At 42.2% G+C, this 20,019-nt stretch overlaps 1 protein-coding gene across 10 annotated transcripts in view; it reads left to right on the top strand.

Moving 5' to 3' along the window:
- The window catches only part of BCL11A (BCL11 transcription factor A), a 102,954-nt gene extending 90,899 nt beyond the window's left edge, over window positions 1-12,055 (top strand). For 4 of the 10 annotated variants that reach the window (XM_059187738.1, XM_059187743.1, XM_059187737.1 and 1 more), the window contains 2 exons: window positions 1,799-3,821; window positions 11,545-11,663. In XM_059187738.1, the coding sequence (XP_059043721.1) occupies window positions 1,799-3,819 (2,021 nt within the window). In that variant the 3' untranslated portion in view covers window positions 3,820-3,821; window positions 11,545-11,663. Of the gene's footprint in view, window positions 1-1,798; window positions 3,822-11,544 lie in introns of all 10 variants that reach the window. The other 6 variants (XM_059187741.1, XM_059187745.1, XM_059187747.1 and 3 more) reach the window with 3 other exon arrangements.
- Window positions 12,056-20,019: the final 7,964 nt, after the last annotated feature.

Raw genomic sequence — 20,019 nt, 5'->3', positions numbered from 1 at the left:
AGAAGACCCTGCCAGCTTTTCTTTCTGACTTGCTAAATGGAGGAATCATAACTGATTAATTTTCTTATTCCCACTCTTTAGCTTCATGGTGGATTTTTTGCTTTAAAAAAAAAGTTACTGACACATACTAGCTGGGGTCCTTAAGCGATTCGTCTAGTCCCCCTTTTAAAAGACTGGCTCAGGGTGCCTAGGTGGCTCAGTGGATTAAAGCCTCTGCCTTCGCCCAGGTCATGATCCCAGGGTCCTGGGTCATGATCCCAGGGTCCTGGGATGGAGCCCCGCACTGCTTCCTCCTCTCTCTCTGACTGCCTCTCTGCCTACTTATGATCTCTGTCTGTCAGATAAATAAATAAAATCTTAAAAAAAAAAAAAAAAAAAAAAGACGGGCTCAAGTTTATTCCTCGCTTGTGTTTTACGCACGCCTTTTTTGGAATCCCTGGGAAGTTATCTATTTTTCTCATCCTTGTCCTTTGGCCACCAACATTTGTGCCCTTTTTAATGCTGTCGTTGACTGGTAAACTGTTAGTTACTCCCTTGGTGTATATATATTTTTAAATTTAGCTATCTCCAGAAATGAATGATTGTGAAGTCAAGCTGGCCCCTCTTTGCCAAAGTGGCATTTACCACTCTCGGGTTCTTTTCAGCGAGAGAGAAATAATGTGACTTAAGCAGGGCCCCTCTCCAGACGGCTTGGCTACTGGCCAAAGAGTTGACTAGCTGAACTGTATCTTTCTGTTTCTTTCTCAACTGGAGCTGAGGCTCAGCCGAGGGCGCAGGATGTTGTATAATTTGGTTCACGTTGTTAGCCTCTCAAAATAATGAGGAGGAGGCTAGTGTAGCATTTCTCAGCCTGCTGCCCGTCATGGTGCTGGCTGCTTTAACTGTTCTTCAACTAGGATGCTGTGTCTGCTTAAGTTGGCACCAGCCACTCCTCCTAACTTCTCCAGACTCGCATTTGTTTGACTGGGGGACAATTCTTAAAGATGTGATCCAGCCTGTTGGTTAAATCCGAATTAAATTTCTCTTTTGAGATTTTTGCACTGTCCCTTGAGATAAAAAGGGGAGTCCCTGTAGGGAGTTGTGGAACCAGAACTGGGACTCACTGATCCTCACGCAGGCTGGGAGGTGAGAATGTCGCTAGCCTCTCTTCCACGGAATTACTTTATGCATATCTTCTCATTTTTAACAATATCAACAATTAGTGTGTTTCCGGCTAAGATTAAAAGCATCTCTAGGCCCACAGAGAATTGTAATGAGTTGACCTTCTCTTTTTTGATATCTCTATGAAATGATTGCCTCTTTAGAAAGTTCACCTGCCACCCAGGGGAGAATAGAACGATGGGATTTAGGAAGCAGGGAAGTTTCCCTTAGGTCACCTTGTCCAAGTGCCTCCTTTAACAAATGAGGAAACGGAGTCACAGAGATGAAGTAGCTTGCCCCAAACCACAGCTGGCAAAGGACTGGAAAGCTCAGATGTTTGCTGAGATTCCCTAGAATGTAGGGATCCTCATTCCCAAGCTTGAATTGGTCCAGATTCTTCTGATTTGGAGATTGGATTTAAAATTCTTAGAACTGAATGAAATAGCAGAAAGATTGATTGGACAAATATTTATTGGGCCTCAGTCACCAGATGTGCCAGGCACCAATGTAGGCTCGCAGAAGAATAGGTCAGTGAGGGCTTAGGCCTTTCGGGTTGAGGGCTGGGGGCAGGGAAGGCTGGAGGTGAAACATAAAGAAGCAATTGCTAATGCACTCCTCTGTGATGAAACATTGATGTTGGTGTTGTATTATTTTGCAGGTAAAGATGAGCCCAGCAGCTACACATGTACAACTTGCAAACAGCCATTCACCAGTGCATGGTTTCTCTTGCAACACGCACAGAACACTCATGGATTAAGAATCTACTTAGAAAGCGAACACGGAAGTCCCCTGACCCCGCGGGTTGGTATCCCTTCAGGACTAGGTGCAGAATGTCCTTCCCAGCCACCTCTCCATGGGATTCATATTGCAGACAATAACCCCTTTAACCTGCTAAGAATACCAGGATCAGTATCGAGAGAGGCTTCCGGCCTGGCCGAAGGGCGCTTTCCACCCACTCCCCCCCTGTTTAGTCCACCACCGAGACATCACTTGGACCCCCACCGCATAGAGCGCCTGGGGGCGGAAGAGATGGCCCTGGCCACCCATCACCCGAGTGCCTTTGACAGGGTGCTGCGGTTGAATCCAATGGCTATGGAGCCTCCCGCCATGGATTTCTCTAGGAGACTTAGAGAGCTGGCAGGGAACACGTCTAGCCCACCGCTGTCCCCAGGCCGGCCCAGCCCTATGCAAAGGTTACTGCAACCATTCCAGCCAGGTAGCAAGCCGCCCTTCCTGGCGACGCCCCCCCTCCCTCCTCTGCAATCCGCCCCTCCTCCCTCCCAGCCCCCGGTCAAGTCCAAGTCATGCGAGTTCTGCGGCAAGACGTTCAAATTTCAGAGCAACCTCGTGGTGCACCGGCGCAGCCACACGGGCGAGAAGCCCTACAAGTGCAACCTGTGCGACCACGCGTGCACGCAGGCCAGCAAGCTGAAGCGCCACATGAAGACACACATGCACAAGTCGTCCCCTATGACGGTCAAGTCCGACGACGGCCTCTCCACCGCCAGCTCCCCGGAACCCGGCACCAGCGACCTGGTGGGCAGCGCCAGCAGCGCGCTCAAGTCTGTGGTGGCCAAGTTCAAGAGCGAGAATGACCCCAACCTGATCCCGGAGAATGGGGATGAGGAGGAAGAGGAGGACGACGAAGAAGAAGAAGAAGAGGAGGAAGAGGAGGAGGAGGAGCTGACGGAGAGCGAGAGGGTGGACTACGGCTTCGGGCTGAGCCTGGAGGCGGCGCGCCACCACGAGAACAGCTCGCGGGGCGCGGTGGTGGGCGTGGGCGACGAGGGCCGCGCCCTGCCTGATGTCATGCAGGGCATGGTGCTCAGCTCCATGCAGCACTTCAGCGAGGCCTTCCACCAGGTCCTGGGCGAGAAACATAAGCGCGGCCACCTGGCCGAGGCCGAGGGCCACAGGGACACTTGCGACGAAGACTCGGTGGCCGGCGAGTCGGACCGCATAGACGATGGCACTGTTAACGGCCGCGGCTGCTCCCCGGGCGAGTCGGCCTCGGGGGGCCTGTCCAAAAAGCTGCTGCTGGGCAGCCCCAGCTCGCTGAGCCCCTTCTCCAAGCGCATCAAGCTCGAGAAGGAGTTCGACTTGCCCCCGGCCGCGATGCCCAACACGGAGAACGTGTACTCGCAGTGGCTCGCTGGCTACGCGGCCTCCAGGCAGCTCAAAGATCCCTTCCTTAGCTTCGGAGACTCCAGACAATCGCCTTTCGCCTCCTCGTCGGAGCACTCCTCGGAGAACGGGAGCTTGCGCTTCTCCACGCCGCCCGGGGAGCTGGACGGAGGGATCTCGGGGCGCAGCGGCACGGGAAGTGGAGGGAGCACGCCCCATATTAGTGGTCCGGGCCCGGGCAGGCCCAGCTCAAAAGAGGGCAGACGCAGCGACACTTGTGAGTACTGTGGGAAAGTCTTCAAGAACTGTAGCAATCTCACTGTCCACAGGAGAAGCCACACGGGCGAAAGGCCTTATAAATGCGAGCTGTGCAACTATGCCTGTGCCCAGAGTAGCAAGCTCACCAGGCACATGAAAACGCATGGCCAGGTGGGGAAGGACGTTTACAAATGTGAAATTTGTAAGATGCCTTTTAGCGTGTACAGTACCCTGGAGAAACACATGAAAAAATGGCACAGTGATCGAGTGTTGAATAATGATATAAAAACTGAATAGAGGTATATTAATACCCCTCCCTCACTCCCACCTGACACTTCCTTTTTTCACCACCCCCTCCCCCATCGCCCTCCAGCCCCACTCCCCCATAGGATTTTTTTCTAGTCCCATGTGATTAAACAAACAAACAAACAGAAGTAACGGAAGCTAAGAATATGAGAGTGCTTGTCACCAGCACACCTGTTTTTTTTTCTTTTTCTTTTTTCTTTTTCTTTTTTTCCTTTATGTTCTCACCGTTTGAATGCATGATCTGTATGGGGCAATACTATTGCATTTTACGCAAACTTTGAGCCTTTCTCTTGTGCAATAATTTACATGTTGTGTATGTTTTTTTTTTTTTTAAACTTAGACAGCATGTATGGTATGTTATGGCTATTTTAAATTGTCCCCGATTCGTTGCTGAGCAAACATGTTGCTGTTTCCAGTTCCGTTCTGAGAGAAAAAGAGAGAGAGAGAGAGAAAAAGACCATGCTGCATACATTCTGTAATACATATCATGTACAGTTTTATTTTATAACGTGAGGAGGAAAAACAGTCTTTGGGTTAACCCTCTACAGACAGAATGGACAGCACTGAAACGAAATCTCTATGAGCTAAATGTCTGTCTCTAAAGGGTTAAATGTATCAATTGGAAAGGGAAAAAAAAGGCCTTGAATTGACAAATTAACAGAAAAACAAAACAAGTTTATCCTATCATTTGGTTTTAAAATAAGAGTGCCTTGGATCTATGAAAACCACGTTGATGGTTCTTTCTACTTGTTATAAACTTGTAGCTTAATTCAGCATTGGGTGAGGTAAGAAACCTTAGGACCTAGCATATAATTCTATATTGTATTTCTCACAACAATGGCTACCTAAAAATATGACCCATTATGTCCTAGTTAATCATCATTCTCCCTTTAGTTTAATCTTATAAGCAAAACTGATTATACCAGTATAAATGCTATTTTGCTCCTGGTGAGAGCTTAAAAGAAATGGGCTGTTTTGCCCAAAGTTTTATTTTTTTTAAATGATGATTAGATTGAATGTGCAACGTGCAAAAGCCCTGGAATACAATTAAATGCATTAGTAAGGAATTCATTTTATGAAGATAACTTGTTTTAAATAATGTCTGTTTAAGAAAATTCTGGCACCGAAAGAAATAGATCCAGATCTATTTGGTTGTCAAAGGGACAATCAAACGATAAACTTTAAGACCTTGTAGACCATATTAAAAACAAGAGACTGACGATAAGGTTTGACAGAGGGTAACAGGAAAAAAAAATATGTGATCTTTTAGCACAATGTGGTACTATTTGCCATTTTAAACTAGAACAGGTGTATAAGCTAATATTGATACAATGATGATTAACTATGAATTCTTAAGACTTGTGTTTAAATGTGACATTCTTAAAAAAGAAGAGAAAGAATTTTAAGAGTAGCAATATATATGTCTGTGCTCCCTAAAAGTTGTACTTCATTTCTTTTCCATACACTGTGTGCTATTTGTGTTAACATGGAAGAGGATTCATTGTTTTTATTTTATTTTTTTAATTTTTTCTTTTTTATTAAGCTAGCATCTGCCCCAGTTGGTGTTCAAATAGCACTTGACTCTGCCTGTAATATCTGTATCTTTTCTCTAATCAGAGATACAGAGGTTGAGTATAAAATAAACCTGCTCAGATAGGACAATTAAGTGCACTGTACAATTTTCCCAGTTTACAGGTCTATACTTAAGGGAAAAGTTGCAAGAATGCTGAAAAAAAAAAATTGAACACAATCTCATTGATGAGCATTTTTTAAAAAAAAAACTAAAAAAAACCTTTGCCAGCCATTTACTTGACTAATGAGCTTACTTACTCGGACTCAACATTGCAAGCGCTGTGAATGGAAAACAGAATACACTTAACATAGAAATGAATGATTGCTTTCGCTTCTACAGTGCAAGGATTTTTTTGTACAAAACTTTTTTAAATATAAATGTTAAGAAAAAATTTTTTTAAAAAACACTTCATTATGTTTAGGGGGGAACTGCATTTTAGGGTTCCATTGTCTTGGTGGTGTTACAAGACTTGTTATCCATTTAAAAATGGTAGTGGAAATTCTATGCCTTGGATACACACCGCTCTTCAGGTTGTAAAAAAACATACATTGGGGAAAGGTTTAAGATTATATAGTACTTAAATATAGGAAAATGCACACTCATGTTGATTCCTATGCTAAAACACATTTATGGTCTTTTTTCTGTATTTCTAGAATGGTATTTGAATTAAATGTTCATCTAGTGTTAGGCACTATAGTATTTATATTGAAGCTTGTATTTTTAACTGTTGCTTGTTCTCTTAAAAGGTATCAATGTACCTTTTTTGGTAGTGGAAAAAAAAAAAAAGACAGGCTGCCACAGTATATTTTTTTAATTTGGCAGGATAATATAGTGCAAATTATTTGTATGCTTCAAAAAAAAAAAAAAAAAAGAAGAAGAGACAAACAAAAAAGTGTGACATTGTACAGATGAGAAGCCATATAATGGCAGTTTGGGGGAGCCTGCTAGAATGTCACACGGATGGCTGTCATAGGGGTTGTACATATCCTTTTTTGTTCCTTTTTCCTGCTGCCATACTGTATGCAGTACTGCAAGCTAATAACGTTGGTTTGTTATGTAGTGTGCTTTTTGTCCCTTTCCTTCTATCACCCTACATTCCAGCATCTTACCTTCATATGCAGTAAAAGAAAGAAAGAAAAAAAAAAGGAAAAAAAAAAAACAAAAACAATGTTTTGCAGTTTTTTTCATTGCCAAAAACTAAATGGTGCTTTATATTTAGATTGGAAAGAATTTCATATGCAAAGCATATTAAAGAGAAAGCCCGCTTTAGTCAATACTTTTTTGTAAATGGCAATGCAGAATATTTTGTTATTGGCCTTTTCTATTCCTGTAATGAAAGCTGTTTGTCGTAACTTGAAATTTTATCTTTTACTATGGGAGTCACTATTTATTATTGCTTACGTGCCCTGTTCAAAACAGAGGCACTTAATTTGATCTTTTATTTTTCTTTGTTTTTATTTTTTTTTATTTGGATGACCAAAGGTCATTACAACCTGGCTTTTTATTGTATTTGTTTCTGGTCTTTGTTAAGTTCTATTGGAAAAACCACTGTCTGTGTTTTTTTGGCAGTTGTCTGCATTAACCTGTTCATACACCCATTTTGTCCCTTTATTGAAAAAAATAAAAAAAATTAAAGTACACAATGTAAGCTTCTTGTGTCCTCATTTGACACACTCTGTAAATTACTTTCAAGAAAATAACAGGTTTTAAGAGAAGGCCAGTCAGTCTTTTTCAGGATTATTTCTATGGGCATTTTGATGCGTGTATTATACCCTAAAGGAACATAAAGTGCTTACTATATTAAAATAGACATGTCTCAAAACATGGAAATAGTTTTTAGATTTTATAGTTCTAGAATAATTTTCAAGAAATGGAAAGTGTTTTCAGTCTGATGTTAAAAACTTTCCCTTCATCACTTAACAATAATTCATTCAGATATAAATGAAAAATTTACTGGTAATAGCATCTTAAACTTTTATTTCTTTTGGATTTTTTGCTGTTCTTGTTGTCTGAAAGTTCTTTTTCTATTCTCCCTTCCCTGCCCTATCTTAGAACATAATGTAAAAAAGCTTTTTTTTTTTTAAATCAGCTCTTTCGTTTCCATATGAGTCTTAATTCATACCAAAAATAACCTCACTTCCCCCCCATAAAAATCCAGAAACAAAAGCATCAGGTTAACAAGACAGAGAGAGAGAGAGAAGTAAACAGTAGTTTAGCCAGATGTGGCTAATCTGTGGAATCAGCCACTGATTTCCCGAGATTGATGGTGTTTGCCTTGTGATTCTGAGGTCCTAGGGACCAAAGATGGGACAGATCTTTTAGGTGTTTTTATATTGTGTTCCTGGCTGATAGCAAATGAGGGGGGAAGTACCTTCAGTGATCATTTGCCCAACCAACAGATTTATGGATTGAAACATAGTCTTTGGAAAGCAGGTTAGGTCCCTTATTTAAAATTTAAAAAAAAAAAAAAAAAAAAAAAGCTCTCCTTAGAAATCTGTGTTGTCAGTTTTACAAATACTGCAACCTGCAGCATCTATTTGCTTTATTAAAGCACAGACTTCTCTGATCCTGTCTCCCTGTTCCCAGTGTAGATGAATGGATACAACGTTGTTCTTCTTTTTGTAAAAACCAAAACAAAAGCTGTTCTGTTGTCTTCTTGTGGTAGCATTTTTGTTGCTCAGTTCTTATGCCCTGGTGCCTGTGAGGTGGCCTTTTCATGTAATGCCTTTGATCTGAGGCAAGAATAGTTTTATCCTTCTAAAATGCACAGAAAGGAGGTGTATTTTTTTAAAGCCAGTTTGGGTGGGAATTAAGGAGTGGAGGCAGAGAGGAACCCCGGAAGAGAAGATCTGTCTGGGGCTGGGAATAGGGGCTGGGATAGATAGAGATGGACGTATCTTGCAGGACTTGGTAATTGGCAGTGAACTGAGAGGCGATTTTTGTGTTTTGAATTAGGTTACTTCACAACTGAATCCACAATACTAGTCAGGATAGAAATATTCCCCAGGGCCATGCCAGTTTTAGATGTGATGACTTCTGCTTCACCATATTAAATGTCCATAAAACCGCTGTGTGTCCCTATTACTCTTTTATTAGGAGCCATGAGTGCAGCTGTGCAGGTTTTATATACGGTGTTCGTTTTAATTTTTCAGTATATGATGCTCTTAGCATAATTGGGTTTTGCATCCTGACAGAATTAATGGTGGATACTGTATACTTACTTGTATGTTCAAATTTCTTCAATCAAATGGGAAATGGGGAGGGGTGCAAACATCTGGTGATAAATCACAGATTATGTTTGATTTACATGGTCCCGAAGTTAAATAAATTTATTGGGAGACACATTCTTCAGGGTACTTAGTCTCCTGGCTTAGTGAAGCCCTCTTATAAAATCTAACTTCTGAAGCTGAGTGAACAATAGGAGTCTGAAAACCTAGGCAACAGGAATATAACTTAAAAATGACATCTGTATCCGGGACCCCAAAATTGAAAACATTAATGCAAAATAACAAAAAAACATTTCCAACAGAGGATAAATTCCCGATTTTTTTAAAATGAGGAAATACTAAGGATGTTAACATTTTTCATAGTTCTCCAGTTTATGTGAAACCCCCGATGTGTTGATGGAATGTTCTCTACATACCTGAACTCTTAATGCTTAAGTGCTCCCTTTTGTCTTCCTTTGGAGAACAACTTAATAAACAGGAGTACCACAAATACTACTTCGCACAGATTTTAATTTAGAAACCCTCCCAGTGCATGGATTACCTCTATCCCGAGACCATTTCCTACCCTCTCTTTGTTTAGGACCTACAAAAGGACTGAAGCCAATACATTTTAAAGGTGGCTCAGAACACTTGGTTCTTCATTTGTACCAGCCATGGCAGGAAGTGTGAGTTTTTCCCAGGGCATTCTGTGATAGGACTGTTTATTTAAATACCATTTTTGTATATGTAATAAGTACGTACTGTGTATGTTCATAATGCTTGAAGTGAGAATTTGAAAGGAAGCGGCAGTGGGGGTTAGATATCATTTCATTTGGAGAAATAAGGAAATGAGGTGGTTTATTCACAGACACTAAAAGTTTGTTGAAAGTTTGTAAACTGGGATATTTCAGGCTTTCCTGAAAAGGAGTTGAGGAGCCTCAGGCCCCATCCTGTCCTGCTTTTGAACACTTTCAGCTCAGAGCGTGAGGGAGGAAATACGGCGTTTTCTTTTTTTTTTTTAAAGCTTCTTTTGCCCTCTGTACGCACACACAAACATGATTTCTTATGACTGTGTTGTAGTCGTGTGTTCTTCATTATGATTCTGTTGCTCCATCGTCCCCGGGCCTGGTGTGTTCAAGAATGTACCCATCCCATTCTCTTTTCTTTTTCAGACAACTTCCCATTAAAAAAAAAAAGAAAAGAAAAAGAAAAAGAAAGAAATGTGGGAATTTTGCCAGTGTGAGGATGGGATTGGCAGTGTTCTTTAAACCTGCTTGGAAAAATGTCCTTTAAAAGACTGTTAACTTTTAAAAAAGGCACAAGGCACTTAGCAAATTTTCCTAAGTGTCTCTTAAGGCCCTGCAGCTTTTCCAATTAAGAATAAATGAACCCATGTTTAGAGAAATGGACATCAGGACACATAGCCAGAATTGGGATTATGTACAGTTATTTCAGGGCTGCTGTAGCTGCAAATGGTAGACATGGGTTGTTGGGTGTGCACTTTTGCTTACTGTCATCTTGTTATCCCATTAGCCCTCTGTTTCATTTAGTAAAACACATGGCCAGTGAATCAGCCTTTAGGGGGATGGGTCTGTTTCTCTCTCTCTCTCTGTTTCCCAGTGTCATCTATGGTCATGGGATGCGATTAATTCCTCCCTTGCAAACAGGAAAGGAGACCAGTTCAGTTCACGTGGGTCATTGTGCTTAAGAACCTAAACTTGCCTGAACACACAATTCCAGTGGTTGATCCAAATACTGTTTTTCCTTTCTGTAAAAGTGGCAAAGACTACTTAAAGGGAGCGCATATCAGGTCCTTGTGATTCAGCAGAAAAGGCAAATTAAACGATTTCCCCAAAGTCAATCTTCTAACGCAGGACCCACCCCCCCCCACCCCCAAACCCATAGGGGGCTGTGCTTTTCAATAATGGTGAGCGTGGTACATGTCCATGCTGTATTTTGTCTGTTAGGGTTTTCAGTACTGGTAGCAGGTCGGACAAAGGGGTTCGATGGGGGTATCAGCCCACCTGGACACAGGAGGCCCCTCAGTCCGGGTCTCCACTGCGCTGGGGGAATTCAGGAGAGCAGCTGAGCTCCAGACCCTGGGCCTCCTGCGGCGCCAAGTCGGGGGAGAGGAGGCCCCAGGCCCAGGCTTCAGGTCGCCATGGCAACGAGCCCTGGAATGCCACAGTGGTAGCCCTCTTCCTCGGCACATCCGGACTCCCAGTTCTGCTGCTTCAAGTCAATGTACACAGCAAGGGAGGAACCCCGGAGGAAAATAACCACTCCCTTCTTCCCTTCACCATTGCCTTTCCCCCTTACCAAAAAGAAAAAAAAAAGGAAAAGAAAACTGCATGTTTGAAAGAAACTACAGGCAGTTTTTGGTGCAATTTGGGAGCAACTATTTTGGGTTCTGGTTTTCTCTTCAGAGATTTGTTCGCCTCTTGTAAATCGTTGGCTGCTTTGACGTTGAACTTGATGACATTTCATGTTTTCGTTGTGCTGCTTTTACATCAATTTTGAGTTTCTGTTTCTTTATAATTTTATTATTATTTTAAGGAAATGTCCCCTTCCCCCCCTCCCTCCCCTGTTCTCCTCAACCAAAGGACTGTTTCCTACTCAGTTTTCTCAGTCATAAGGGAAAGTGTTTCCTTCCAGGTGTGTCCCGAGTTTATTAGGACTATCATACAAGCGGGTAGCAGGTCTGGGTCCCTGGTGGGGAAGGCAGGGAGGGAGGCATGGGAAAGGCACTCAGAGAGGTCAGAGATGTGGTGGGGGAGGGGACTGAGTTTGAAATCATGTTTAAGATGCCAGTGGCTCAACCTGTGGTGGATTTAAGTTATAGTTTTAAAGAGCTAGTTAGAGAACAGAAAATCACTGGGCCAAGTCACACCTGTACTTTTTTTTTTCCCCCCTCCTCTGTCTCCAACCTCTTTCTAGGTTCTTCACACACCCCCATTCGGCGTAGTACCCAGAGAGCTCAAGATGTGTGGCAGTTTTCGGATGGAAGCTCGAGAGCCCTTAAGTTCTGAGAAAATTTGAAGCCCCCAGGGGCGGGGTGGACGCGTGCCGCCCAGCCGACATCTGCGTGGTCTGTCATCCTGCTAGTTTGTGATGTTTTCTGACAGTAGCCTCCAAGAAGCCGTTGTGCGAAGACAGAGTCCTGCAGAGTCCTCCCTGCCCGGGCCTGCAGTGCCATTTTATTTATATTTTTTAATAAAAAGTAAAAACAAAAAAACAGACCCACATTGGAACAGTGAATCAGTCCCATTACCGAGGGCCCCTGGACCATCGCTGTCCCGAGCAGCGTCCTGGCCCTTTTGAAACCAGCCAACCTAATTACCCGTATTGTGGAAATGAGCATGAGTCCCCCAACCCCTTGTTTCTATACATTCTATGTTGTCTTTTAAAAAGTGTGCTTAACATTGACACAATAAATGTTGGAGCTTTAGGTGGTGTTTGCTTGTTCTTTAATTATTAATGCTTATAAGACAATGCAGCTGCTTATGACTTTGTGTTTCTGTACCGTTTTCCTGCAGACATCCATTGGGTAGAAAGAACAGATTTGAGGAATGGGTAGGAGGTGTAGGAGGGGAAAGAGGTTACTGCTTATCAGATGGCATAAATTTTCAAGGAGAATCAAAATGCAAAACTTGGGAATAAATCATAGCAATATCATAATTAATGTAGTAGTAGTGTTGCTGTTTATTAATGCTGAAGTGTGGTTTTCCTAACTGTCTGACTTATAATTTGCATACCATTAAATAATGCATAATATGGCACGCTGAATTCTGTTTTTCAAATATATGCTTTTGGTGGCTACCATGCAGGATTTGAATTTGTCTTTTAATTTAGCTCAAGAAAGATACCGTCACTGTGTTAGTGGTAAATCCCAAAGAAGGTGATAAATGTCAGTAGTGGCTTATTAAATATTCTAATTTCAGGTTCCCAAACATTTAGTAGATATATCTTAATACAGACAGACAAACACACATAAAACTTCTTTATTACTTACATCACTGTATCAGGAAATTTGGGGCAGATTTTATACGGGGGTGTGGAGGGGAAAGTGCGGGAGGAAGGAGGTTCACATCAGAACACATGGTTATGATCATGACATCCATTCCTCAGAAATTAGTGACACAAATAAGTTAGGTCTACAAACAGGTGATAAAAATCCCTTCTGGTCCAGTTAATTTGTAAAAGAACTTTTCTCAATTGGGTGTTTTCCATTGCCTGGAGAACCAGAAGAGAACTAGAAACAATATAGCATATTAAAATAGGTTTATAAATAATAGAACTCAGACACCTGTGTATTATAGATTTACATATTGGCTGTGAATGTAAGTGGGGAAAATCTTACCCACTCACCACCCTCTGGCTAGATTACCTAGCCTAGTGAGAAGATAGCAAAATAATTGGCATCTGGATTCTTTCCTGCTTATTCATCATAAATAATGACTTCTTATAGTAGTGTACTGCCTTCTACTTCATACAGTGCTCTCATGAACATTATTTCATCTGATCCTCGTCGGGACAGATCTCACAACTTCCACTTCGTGGGTGAGGAGACTAAGGCTTGCCAGGGTTGAGGGCTTGCCGGAGGCCAGGACGATGAGGGGGAGGAGAGGGAAGCCAGGTGTTCTGGTGTCTAGTCCAGAGCTGATTTCACTGAACTCTATAACTGATCAAAGAGACTGTCTCCCCGTGTTAGCACACAAGTCATAAATGTTCATAAATGCACACACGTATGGCACACACACACAGAGTCAAGAATGTCCAAACGTCAGGTCACACAAAATTGTCCCTTCCTACCAACAGCTCTGGGCACTGCAGGAGGAGCTTGGAGCAAGGGTCCTTCCTTGCCATCTTTCCCGTGTCTCTTCCATGACAGATAAACAACCCTGATTGACTAGGTGGCCTTGATGAGTTAAGTTCCTCTCACCTAGGTGGGCTGGGTCTTCCAGACATGAATTATTTCCTAGAGAAACTCTCTCCCTGCCCCATCCTCTGCTTTTGTGCTGTTGAAACCTGAGACCAATAGGGATTCTGTGACAGCATCCTCCCTGAAAGTGCTAAGCTCCTTGCTAATACTTTGAAAAAGTGTCACCATTTCCAAAGGGAAACCCTTTGGACTGAGACAGAACAAATAATCAAGATTTTTTTTGAACAACGTCGGCCTTGGTAACTGCACTCGGTGTTCACTACACTTCCATTTCTGGTCTACATTTCTGCCTCTACCTCTTTTTTCTTCTCAGAGTTAGAAAGTAATAGATAATTATAAATTACTGGGTAATTATAAATAATTGGACCCATTATAAATACATGGCTATCTCTAAAAGTGTGATTTTTGTTTTTTGAGGGGGTGGGGGAGGAGAGAGGGCATGGGTGAAGAATATCTTTTCTCCCTCCCCCTTTTGGAAAAAAAAAAAAAAAGACCTCTCTTTAGAAAAAGAAAAAGAAAAGAAAAGACCTCTCTTTCCCCCGTATCTTTTTCAGTTGAAAGAGAATAAAAGTTCATTTATGAAATTCATTCTGAAATGATGGTGTTGTTGTAGGGCTAGAACTTTTGAAAACCCACACAGGACTGATGATTTGGGAAGACATCTCCCTGTGTGATAAGTCAAGGTCGTGGTTATCCGTGAATGGTGGAAGCCGAAGAAAGGACTGACAAATCTGATCGGGGTCTTCAGTGTGCCCTCTCCTGAGAGTGAAACTTCAAAGTGTAGAGAGATTAATTGGTTGCCCAGCATGTACTGAGCATGGATTAGAGGACACGGTCTCAGATGCTTGGGAGGGTGGGGACCAGACACTGGACATTGTTCTTACCCTCCCAAGCCTGGTCTATGAACATTAATTTTGTGGTCTGTTTAGATTGTCACACTAAACAAAAAGGTCTGGTTAGACTTCTGAGTCTGTGATGGCAGAGACTCAGTAGCTCCTGCAAAAACTCGTGGTAGTTTAAAGAAAAACTGAGGCAAGGAGAGCAAACTTGAATTCTACTTACATCCAACTGAGTGCCCCAAACCTTGGTAGAATGTTTCCTGGGCGTTTTTGCTTGGAGTTTTCAACAACTTTTGTATTAGCTTCAAGCCTTGCAAAAGATGAAGAAGATCTTTCAAGTTTTGTGTGCACTGACACGATTCCCCTGTTTTTGAGGAATAGCTGAGATTAATGTTGAATATGATTATTAATATTAACACATTTCTCCTCTACGTTAATGTTTATTTCTATCAAGAATTCTTATTTTACAAATCAGTGTCTCCAGGAAGTAGTGGTAGAGACGGTTAGAATTGAAGTATTTTGTTGACTGTTGTTTCTCTACTTCTATGCCATATAGCTTTGGCTCCTTCTGGGATATAGTGTGAGGAAACAGATTCCAGGAATTTACATACTGGCTGTGAAGTCAATATGAAGTTCATTTGGAAGTTCAGAAACAACAAATATTCCAAGCACACCTTCCTTCTTCAAGGATCCATTCTGTCTAAGTTCTTAGCCAACAGGGAAGCAATAATGCTATTTCTTTCCTCTGAGTCTCTAGCAGAGACAGCACTCCTCAGTTTGTACTTCCCCAGGGTTACATGAAGACAAAGCACTTCACACTTCCAGCAAAATCCAGAAACATAATTGTTTTCTTTCCTATCTCAGTGTAATTAAGATAACTTCTTGTTAAATCACATTACTTTTCCCCTGGCTTTATATTTTTAAGAATGCTCCCAGAAAATATCTCAGGCTTATAGAACCCTTTTATAGATATGGTAGAATCAGTTTTCCTAGAGATTCTAGAAAGCTGGGCCAAGAACAGCCTAAAGTGGAAAGGAACCACGGCAATCATTCATTTTACAGATCAGGGCAGCAGAGTCCCAAAGATTAAGTGAAGGATCTAAGATCACACAACTTGGAGGAGGGGAAAAAAAAAAAAAAAAAAGTGACAGCCAAGCTCGAAACCACACAGTTAGTGGTTGCGTCAGAATTGGAACTCAAGCCTCCAGCTCCTGTGCAAAGGAATTCAAGCGGCAAATCTCTCCCTTGTGACCTACTAAATTCAGAAGCAAGAGTGGCAGAAAAGTGTGCATTACAGAAGGTTTTAAGAATAAAATCAAAAGCTTGTTTTGGTGCCAGTCCTGGTGGGGAGCATGTGAGCATGTCCCATATTTCAAGGGTTTCTAAGCAGCATCCCGATGGCGGAGAACATTTAGGTCACTACCTGGAAGCATTCCTCCTTTAATTCACCCCTCTGATGGTAGAAATAAACTAAGGGACCCAGAATTGCTGCGAGACAGCTTTTAAAGTTAAAAGGGCATAAAAAAGAGCTACTCATCAAACCAAATTCATCTCGAATGACTTAAATAGATTTCACAATCTGTTCCATTCTCTAGACAGGATTTAAGAGAAACACCCACTTAATTTGAATTTTAAGGCCACATCACATCCTGTTAGAGAATCCAAATAGCCAATAGCATGACCTGAATCTTGTTACTGGGGATATTTAATTTTGAGTTCAAAGGTGGAGAAACAGCCGTGAACAGCAGGGAGGATCCACTGAACGGGTATACAACTCGGCATCGTGAGGGTTATTCGCCTTCACGTGCCTGTTAGGCCGTGCTTTCTTTTCTGTGCTAGACGAGATCCTACCCACTCCCCACTTCGATCAGTGGTTCCTGGCTCTGTTCAGAGATGGACACATCCTGCCTCACCCTTTACTATATCTGCTGTGTTCAGCTCTTCTGCTGCCATTTCTTTCCTCACCAGCCATCCTTTGATTCGCATTCGCTTCTTTGAATGGACCAGCGTTTGGCTCTGAATGTGCCCAGGCCTGACGGGGCTGCAGTCCCCTGCAGCAGCTGTTCAGAGCCCGCTCAGGCAAAGTCATCCCTGAAATTGGAGCGGGACAGCGGGAAGTCTCAGAGAGCAACAGCGAATCAAATATCCCTGTTGAAGATGGTCTGAGAGGAAGTAATTTGCCTGATTCTACACCCCACTCACCCCCGTCCCGCCTCAGGATAGTCCCCTGAATTTCCTCAAAGGGCACTGCCGCCAAGCAACTTCAGTTGACATCATTGTCCCTTCTGCTCCTCTCTCTCCGCTGACTTTTTCTCTCTCCTCAGACACAGAGAAAGCCTGCTGAGAGGAACTGGGGATTACCTTTCTATGGGCTCTGAGGTTTGCAGAGCTGCTCACGCCCCTGGTTCCTCTTCACCTGTTGCTTGCCTCACTTGGCAAAGGGGAAAAACCAAAATGCAAATCCTCCTCCTCAGAAATTCACTCAAAGCTTAGAACTCTGAATACAAGAGATTTCCCTTTAAAGCGGTCTCCTTTGTGTGGATTTGCCTGTAGCCACTATGCCTTATTTGTGGAATTCCTTTTTATTTTTTGGGTTCTGAGAGTACATTTTCTTTTCCCTCTGACAGGGTGATGCACTGCAGGTGGACTCCTGGGCGTTATGGTCCAGGCCAGCGAATGGTGTCAATCTCTGAGCATCTCTGATCTTGGCTTTATCATTGCCATGCTCACCCACTTGGTGTCCCCTCTCTCTGCACTTGACCTTATAGGATGCCCATTCCTCCTTCTAAAAAAGGAAGGGCATACCCTGCTTTCTGCCTCCTATGACCCAGCAGAGCACAACAGTCTCAGTTCCATGAGCCACCCATAAGGTCCCAACTCTGTCCAGGGTCAAGGGGGTTGACATCTAGTCTTGACTACAGGCAAGTGGGGTTGGGGTCCATCTTAAAGCTGGATTTTAGTTAGTAAGCCCGTTTTTTTGTTTTGTTTTGTTTTAAATATAACTTTATGGCACAGGGAAAAATAGCTGCAGTGATTTTTGTTTGGGATCTAAAGATGTCATATTTCAAAAATGCTCACCTTTGCAGTGCTCAAGGTGCCTTTTATCACTCAGGGTACACCCGAAGGTTGGAGGTCCCTCTCTGCTCCTTGTACTGCTGGTGGGTAGCACTGGAGGGCCTTGTGCACCTCCCTGAAAGTTGCAAAGCACCACATATCTGCTGCCTGAAGATCAAGGGCCAGAAGAGGTCCAAAATGTGATCTCTGTTAAACACTGAACCCTTTTCAGCTGGCCAACTGCCTGGAGCTTGATAAAGAGTAAAATATAGGTTAAAATAAAAACAATAATTTTAGCCAATACTTATTCAGAATTTACTATGTTCTGGGCATAGTGATGAGTTTTCCATGCACATTCTTTTTTTTTTTTTTTTTTAAAGACTTTATTTATTTATTTATTTGAGAGAGAGAATGAGAGAGAGAGAGAAGGGGGAAGGCTTCTACTGCATCTACAGTAAGGCTCATTCGTTTGTTCAGTCAACAAATATTTATTAGTTCCTTGCTATATGCAACCTACTGGGCTAAGTGCTAAGGAAAGGAGGCAAAGAGGTAGAGGGCACAGTTCCTGCCCATCAGAAATTGCCACCAGTGGAGAATTAAATTAATTAGAATCCTACTGAATAACTAGTTAAGCTGACATGGTGAGAACAGTGGGCCTTTTTAAATGCTAATATATAATTCACTTTGCCAAAGTAGACAACAGGCCAGGGGCTTCAGCACTCCCGAATGAATGGGAATGTTATTCTTTATACCTTATCAGTAGGATATATTTAAAAGTTATTTTTCAAATGGTGGGGATAAGTATACACTGATGTTTCCTTGTGTAGTTGGTCCAGTCCTTATGGTAAATAATAACAGCAGATCATTTAGAAGGGGAGTGGTAATAAAAACACAGCTTCTTGTCCTGGGGATCAAAGATAAGAGTTATCTATATCCTATATATCCTATGTGTATATCCTATAGAAGGGCTAAATCCATGTATTTCCACTCTCTGGGCTGACGTGTCACTGATTATCTGCTGCTAATTCATTCTAAATGAAACATGACAAAGAGATTTTTTACTTCTCCTATGTGTAGTCCTATGATCTCTTTCAGAATATCAGCATAAGCCAAATTTGTTTTCCCCACCTACAATGTACAAGGTGGTGTTCTAGGCACTGTGGACAACTACAAAGAAGTAGAATACCCAAGCCCTGTCTTCAGGGGGATTATAATCAGTCCCATTAAGAGGGCAAAATTAGAAGCATAAAATCAGGTAATTAACAATGAAAGGGTACAGTGGGATTAATTCAGAAGTGAGAGATAAACTATAGGAATCTGAAGGAAGAGGATTTCTCTAGTCCCACCAAAGATGCTGGGCTTTCAGTTGGTCATCAAAGGCAGGCTAGGATTTGGACCATAAAGAGAAAGGACAAGGGCAAACCAGTTCAAGGCAGTCCTATGGTGTGTGGAGGGCAGGGGCTAGATCACTGTGGTTTGTTTATGGATATAGTGGAAGGTAAATTAATTGGGAGTCAATTATAGAGGCTCTTTAATGATAGGTGAAGGGGCATGTACCATAGTCAATAGATTTTCAAATTCGTGTCCACAGAAAAGTTTTAGGAAGAGTATAGCAGAGTATGGAATGGATTGAAAGGGAACTCAAAGGTGACCAAGAGACCAAATAGGAGTCTGATCCTTTAGGGGATTGCGAATTTCCTGGAGGGAGGACTCTGCCATGAGTATAGTATTTAGGTCAAGCTATGTAGTCACCTTCACTGCATACAAGCACACAATGATGCCATTATTTGATAGTATAGCTAAATTCCCCATTTACCCTGGTCTAGATCCATCCCAGAATGCCTGTGGAAGCCAACAAAAGATCTTCCTAATGTGTTGACTGTTGTTAAAGCTCGCACAATGAAGAGCCTGAAGATAAAGACCTTGAGGCCCAAACAGGTCAGTTGCCTAGAGATGAACTGTTTTTATAGTATAAAGGGAAAACATCTCGTTTCATCAGGCATTTAACAGTTTAGCAGAGTCTCAAGCACAATGATAAACTTAACTGGAAAAAGAACAGAAAACTGTAAGAGTTTAGTAGTTCAGTGGGCTCCAAGGATTTCCTTTTTTGAGGGGGAAAGATTAAAGTTTTTTTTTTTTTTTTTAATTCTCTTGACTATTTGTAAAAGTTGAATTATGTTGCTTTTTTCTTTGCAATATGCTTGTTGATACATGCCAGATACTGTAATAATACGATTTTATTGTCATTTGGCCACAGCACTAGATGAATTTCATAATGAAGGCATGGAGTGAAAGTAAGCAAGAATGTTTACACAGAATCAGAGAAATGTTCTCTGCACCACAGTAAGGCTGAGGCAGGCTAGGTCTTTACTCTCTTGGAGCTTAAATTAAAAAAAAAAAAGAGAGAGAGAGAGAGAGAGAGAAAGAAACCTTTGTATTTTTATACAGCAGTCATATCGTCTGTTATCCTTCCACACCTCCCTTCCCGCTGGCTACCATTCTGTTCTTTCTGGAAGCAGGATTGGTCTATGACTGTCCAGTGCCATAAGGACATTTAAGGCATAGGAGGGATTCATT

This window comes from Mustela lutreola, chromosome 9, assembly GCF_030435805.1.
Source record: "Mustela lutreola isolate mMusLut2 chromosome 9, mMusLut2.pri, whole genome shotgun sequence".
Lineage (NCBI taxonomy): Eukaryota > Metazoa > Chordata > Mammalia > Carnivora > Mustelidae > Mustela > Mustela lutreola.
Note: the sequence above shows the minus strand (reverse complement) of the source record. Positions and strands in the feature narration are given on the sequence as shown.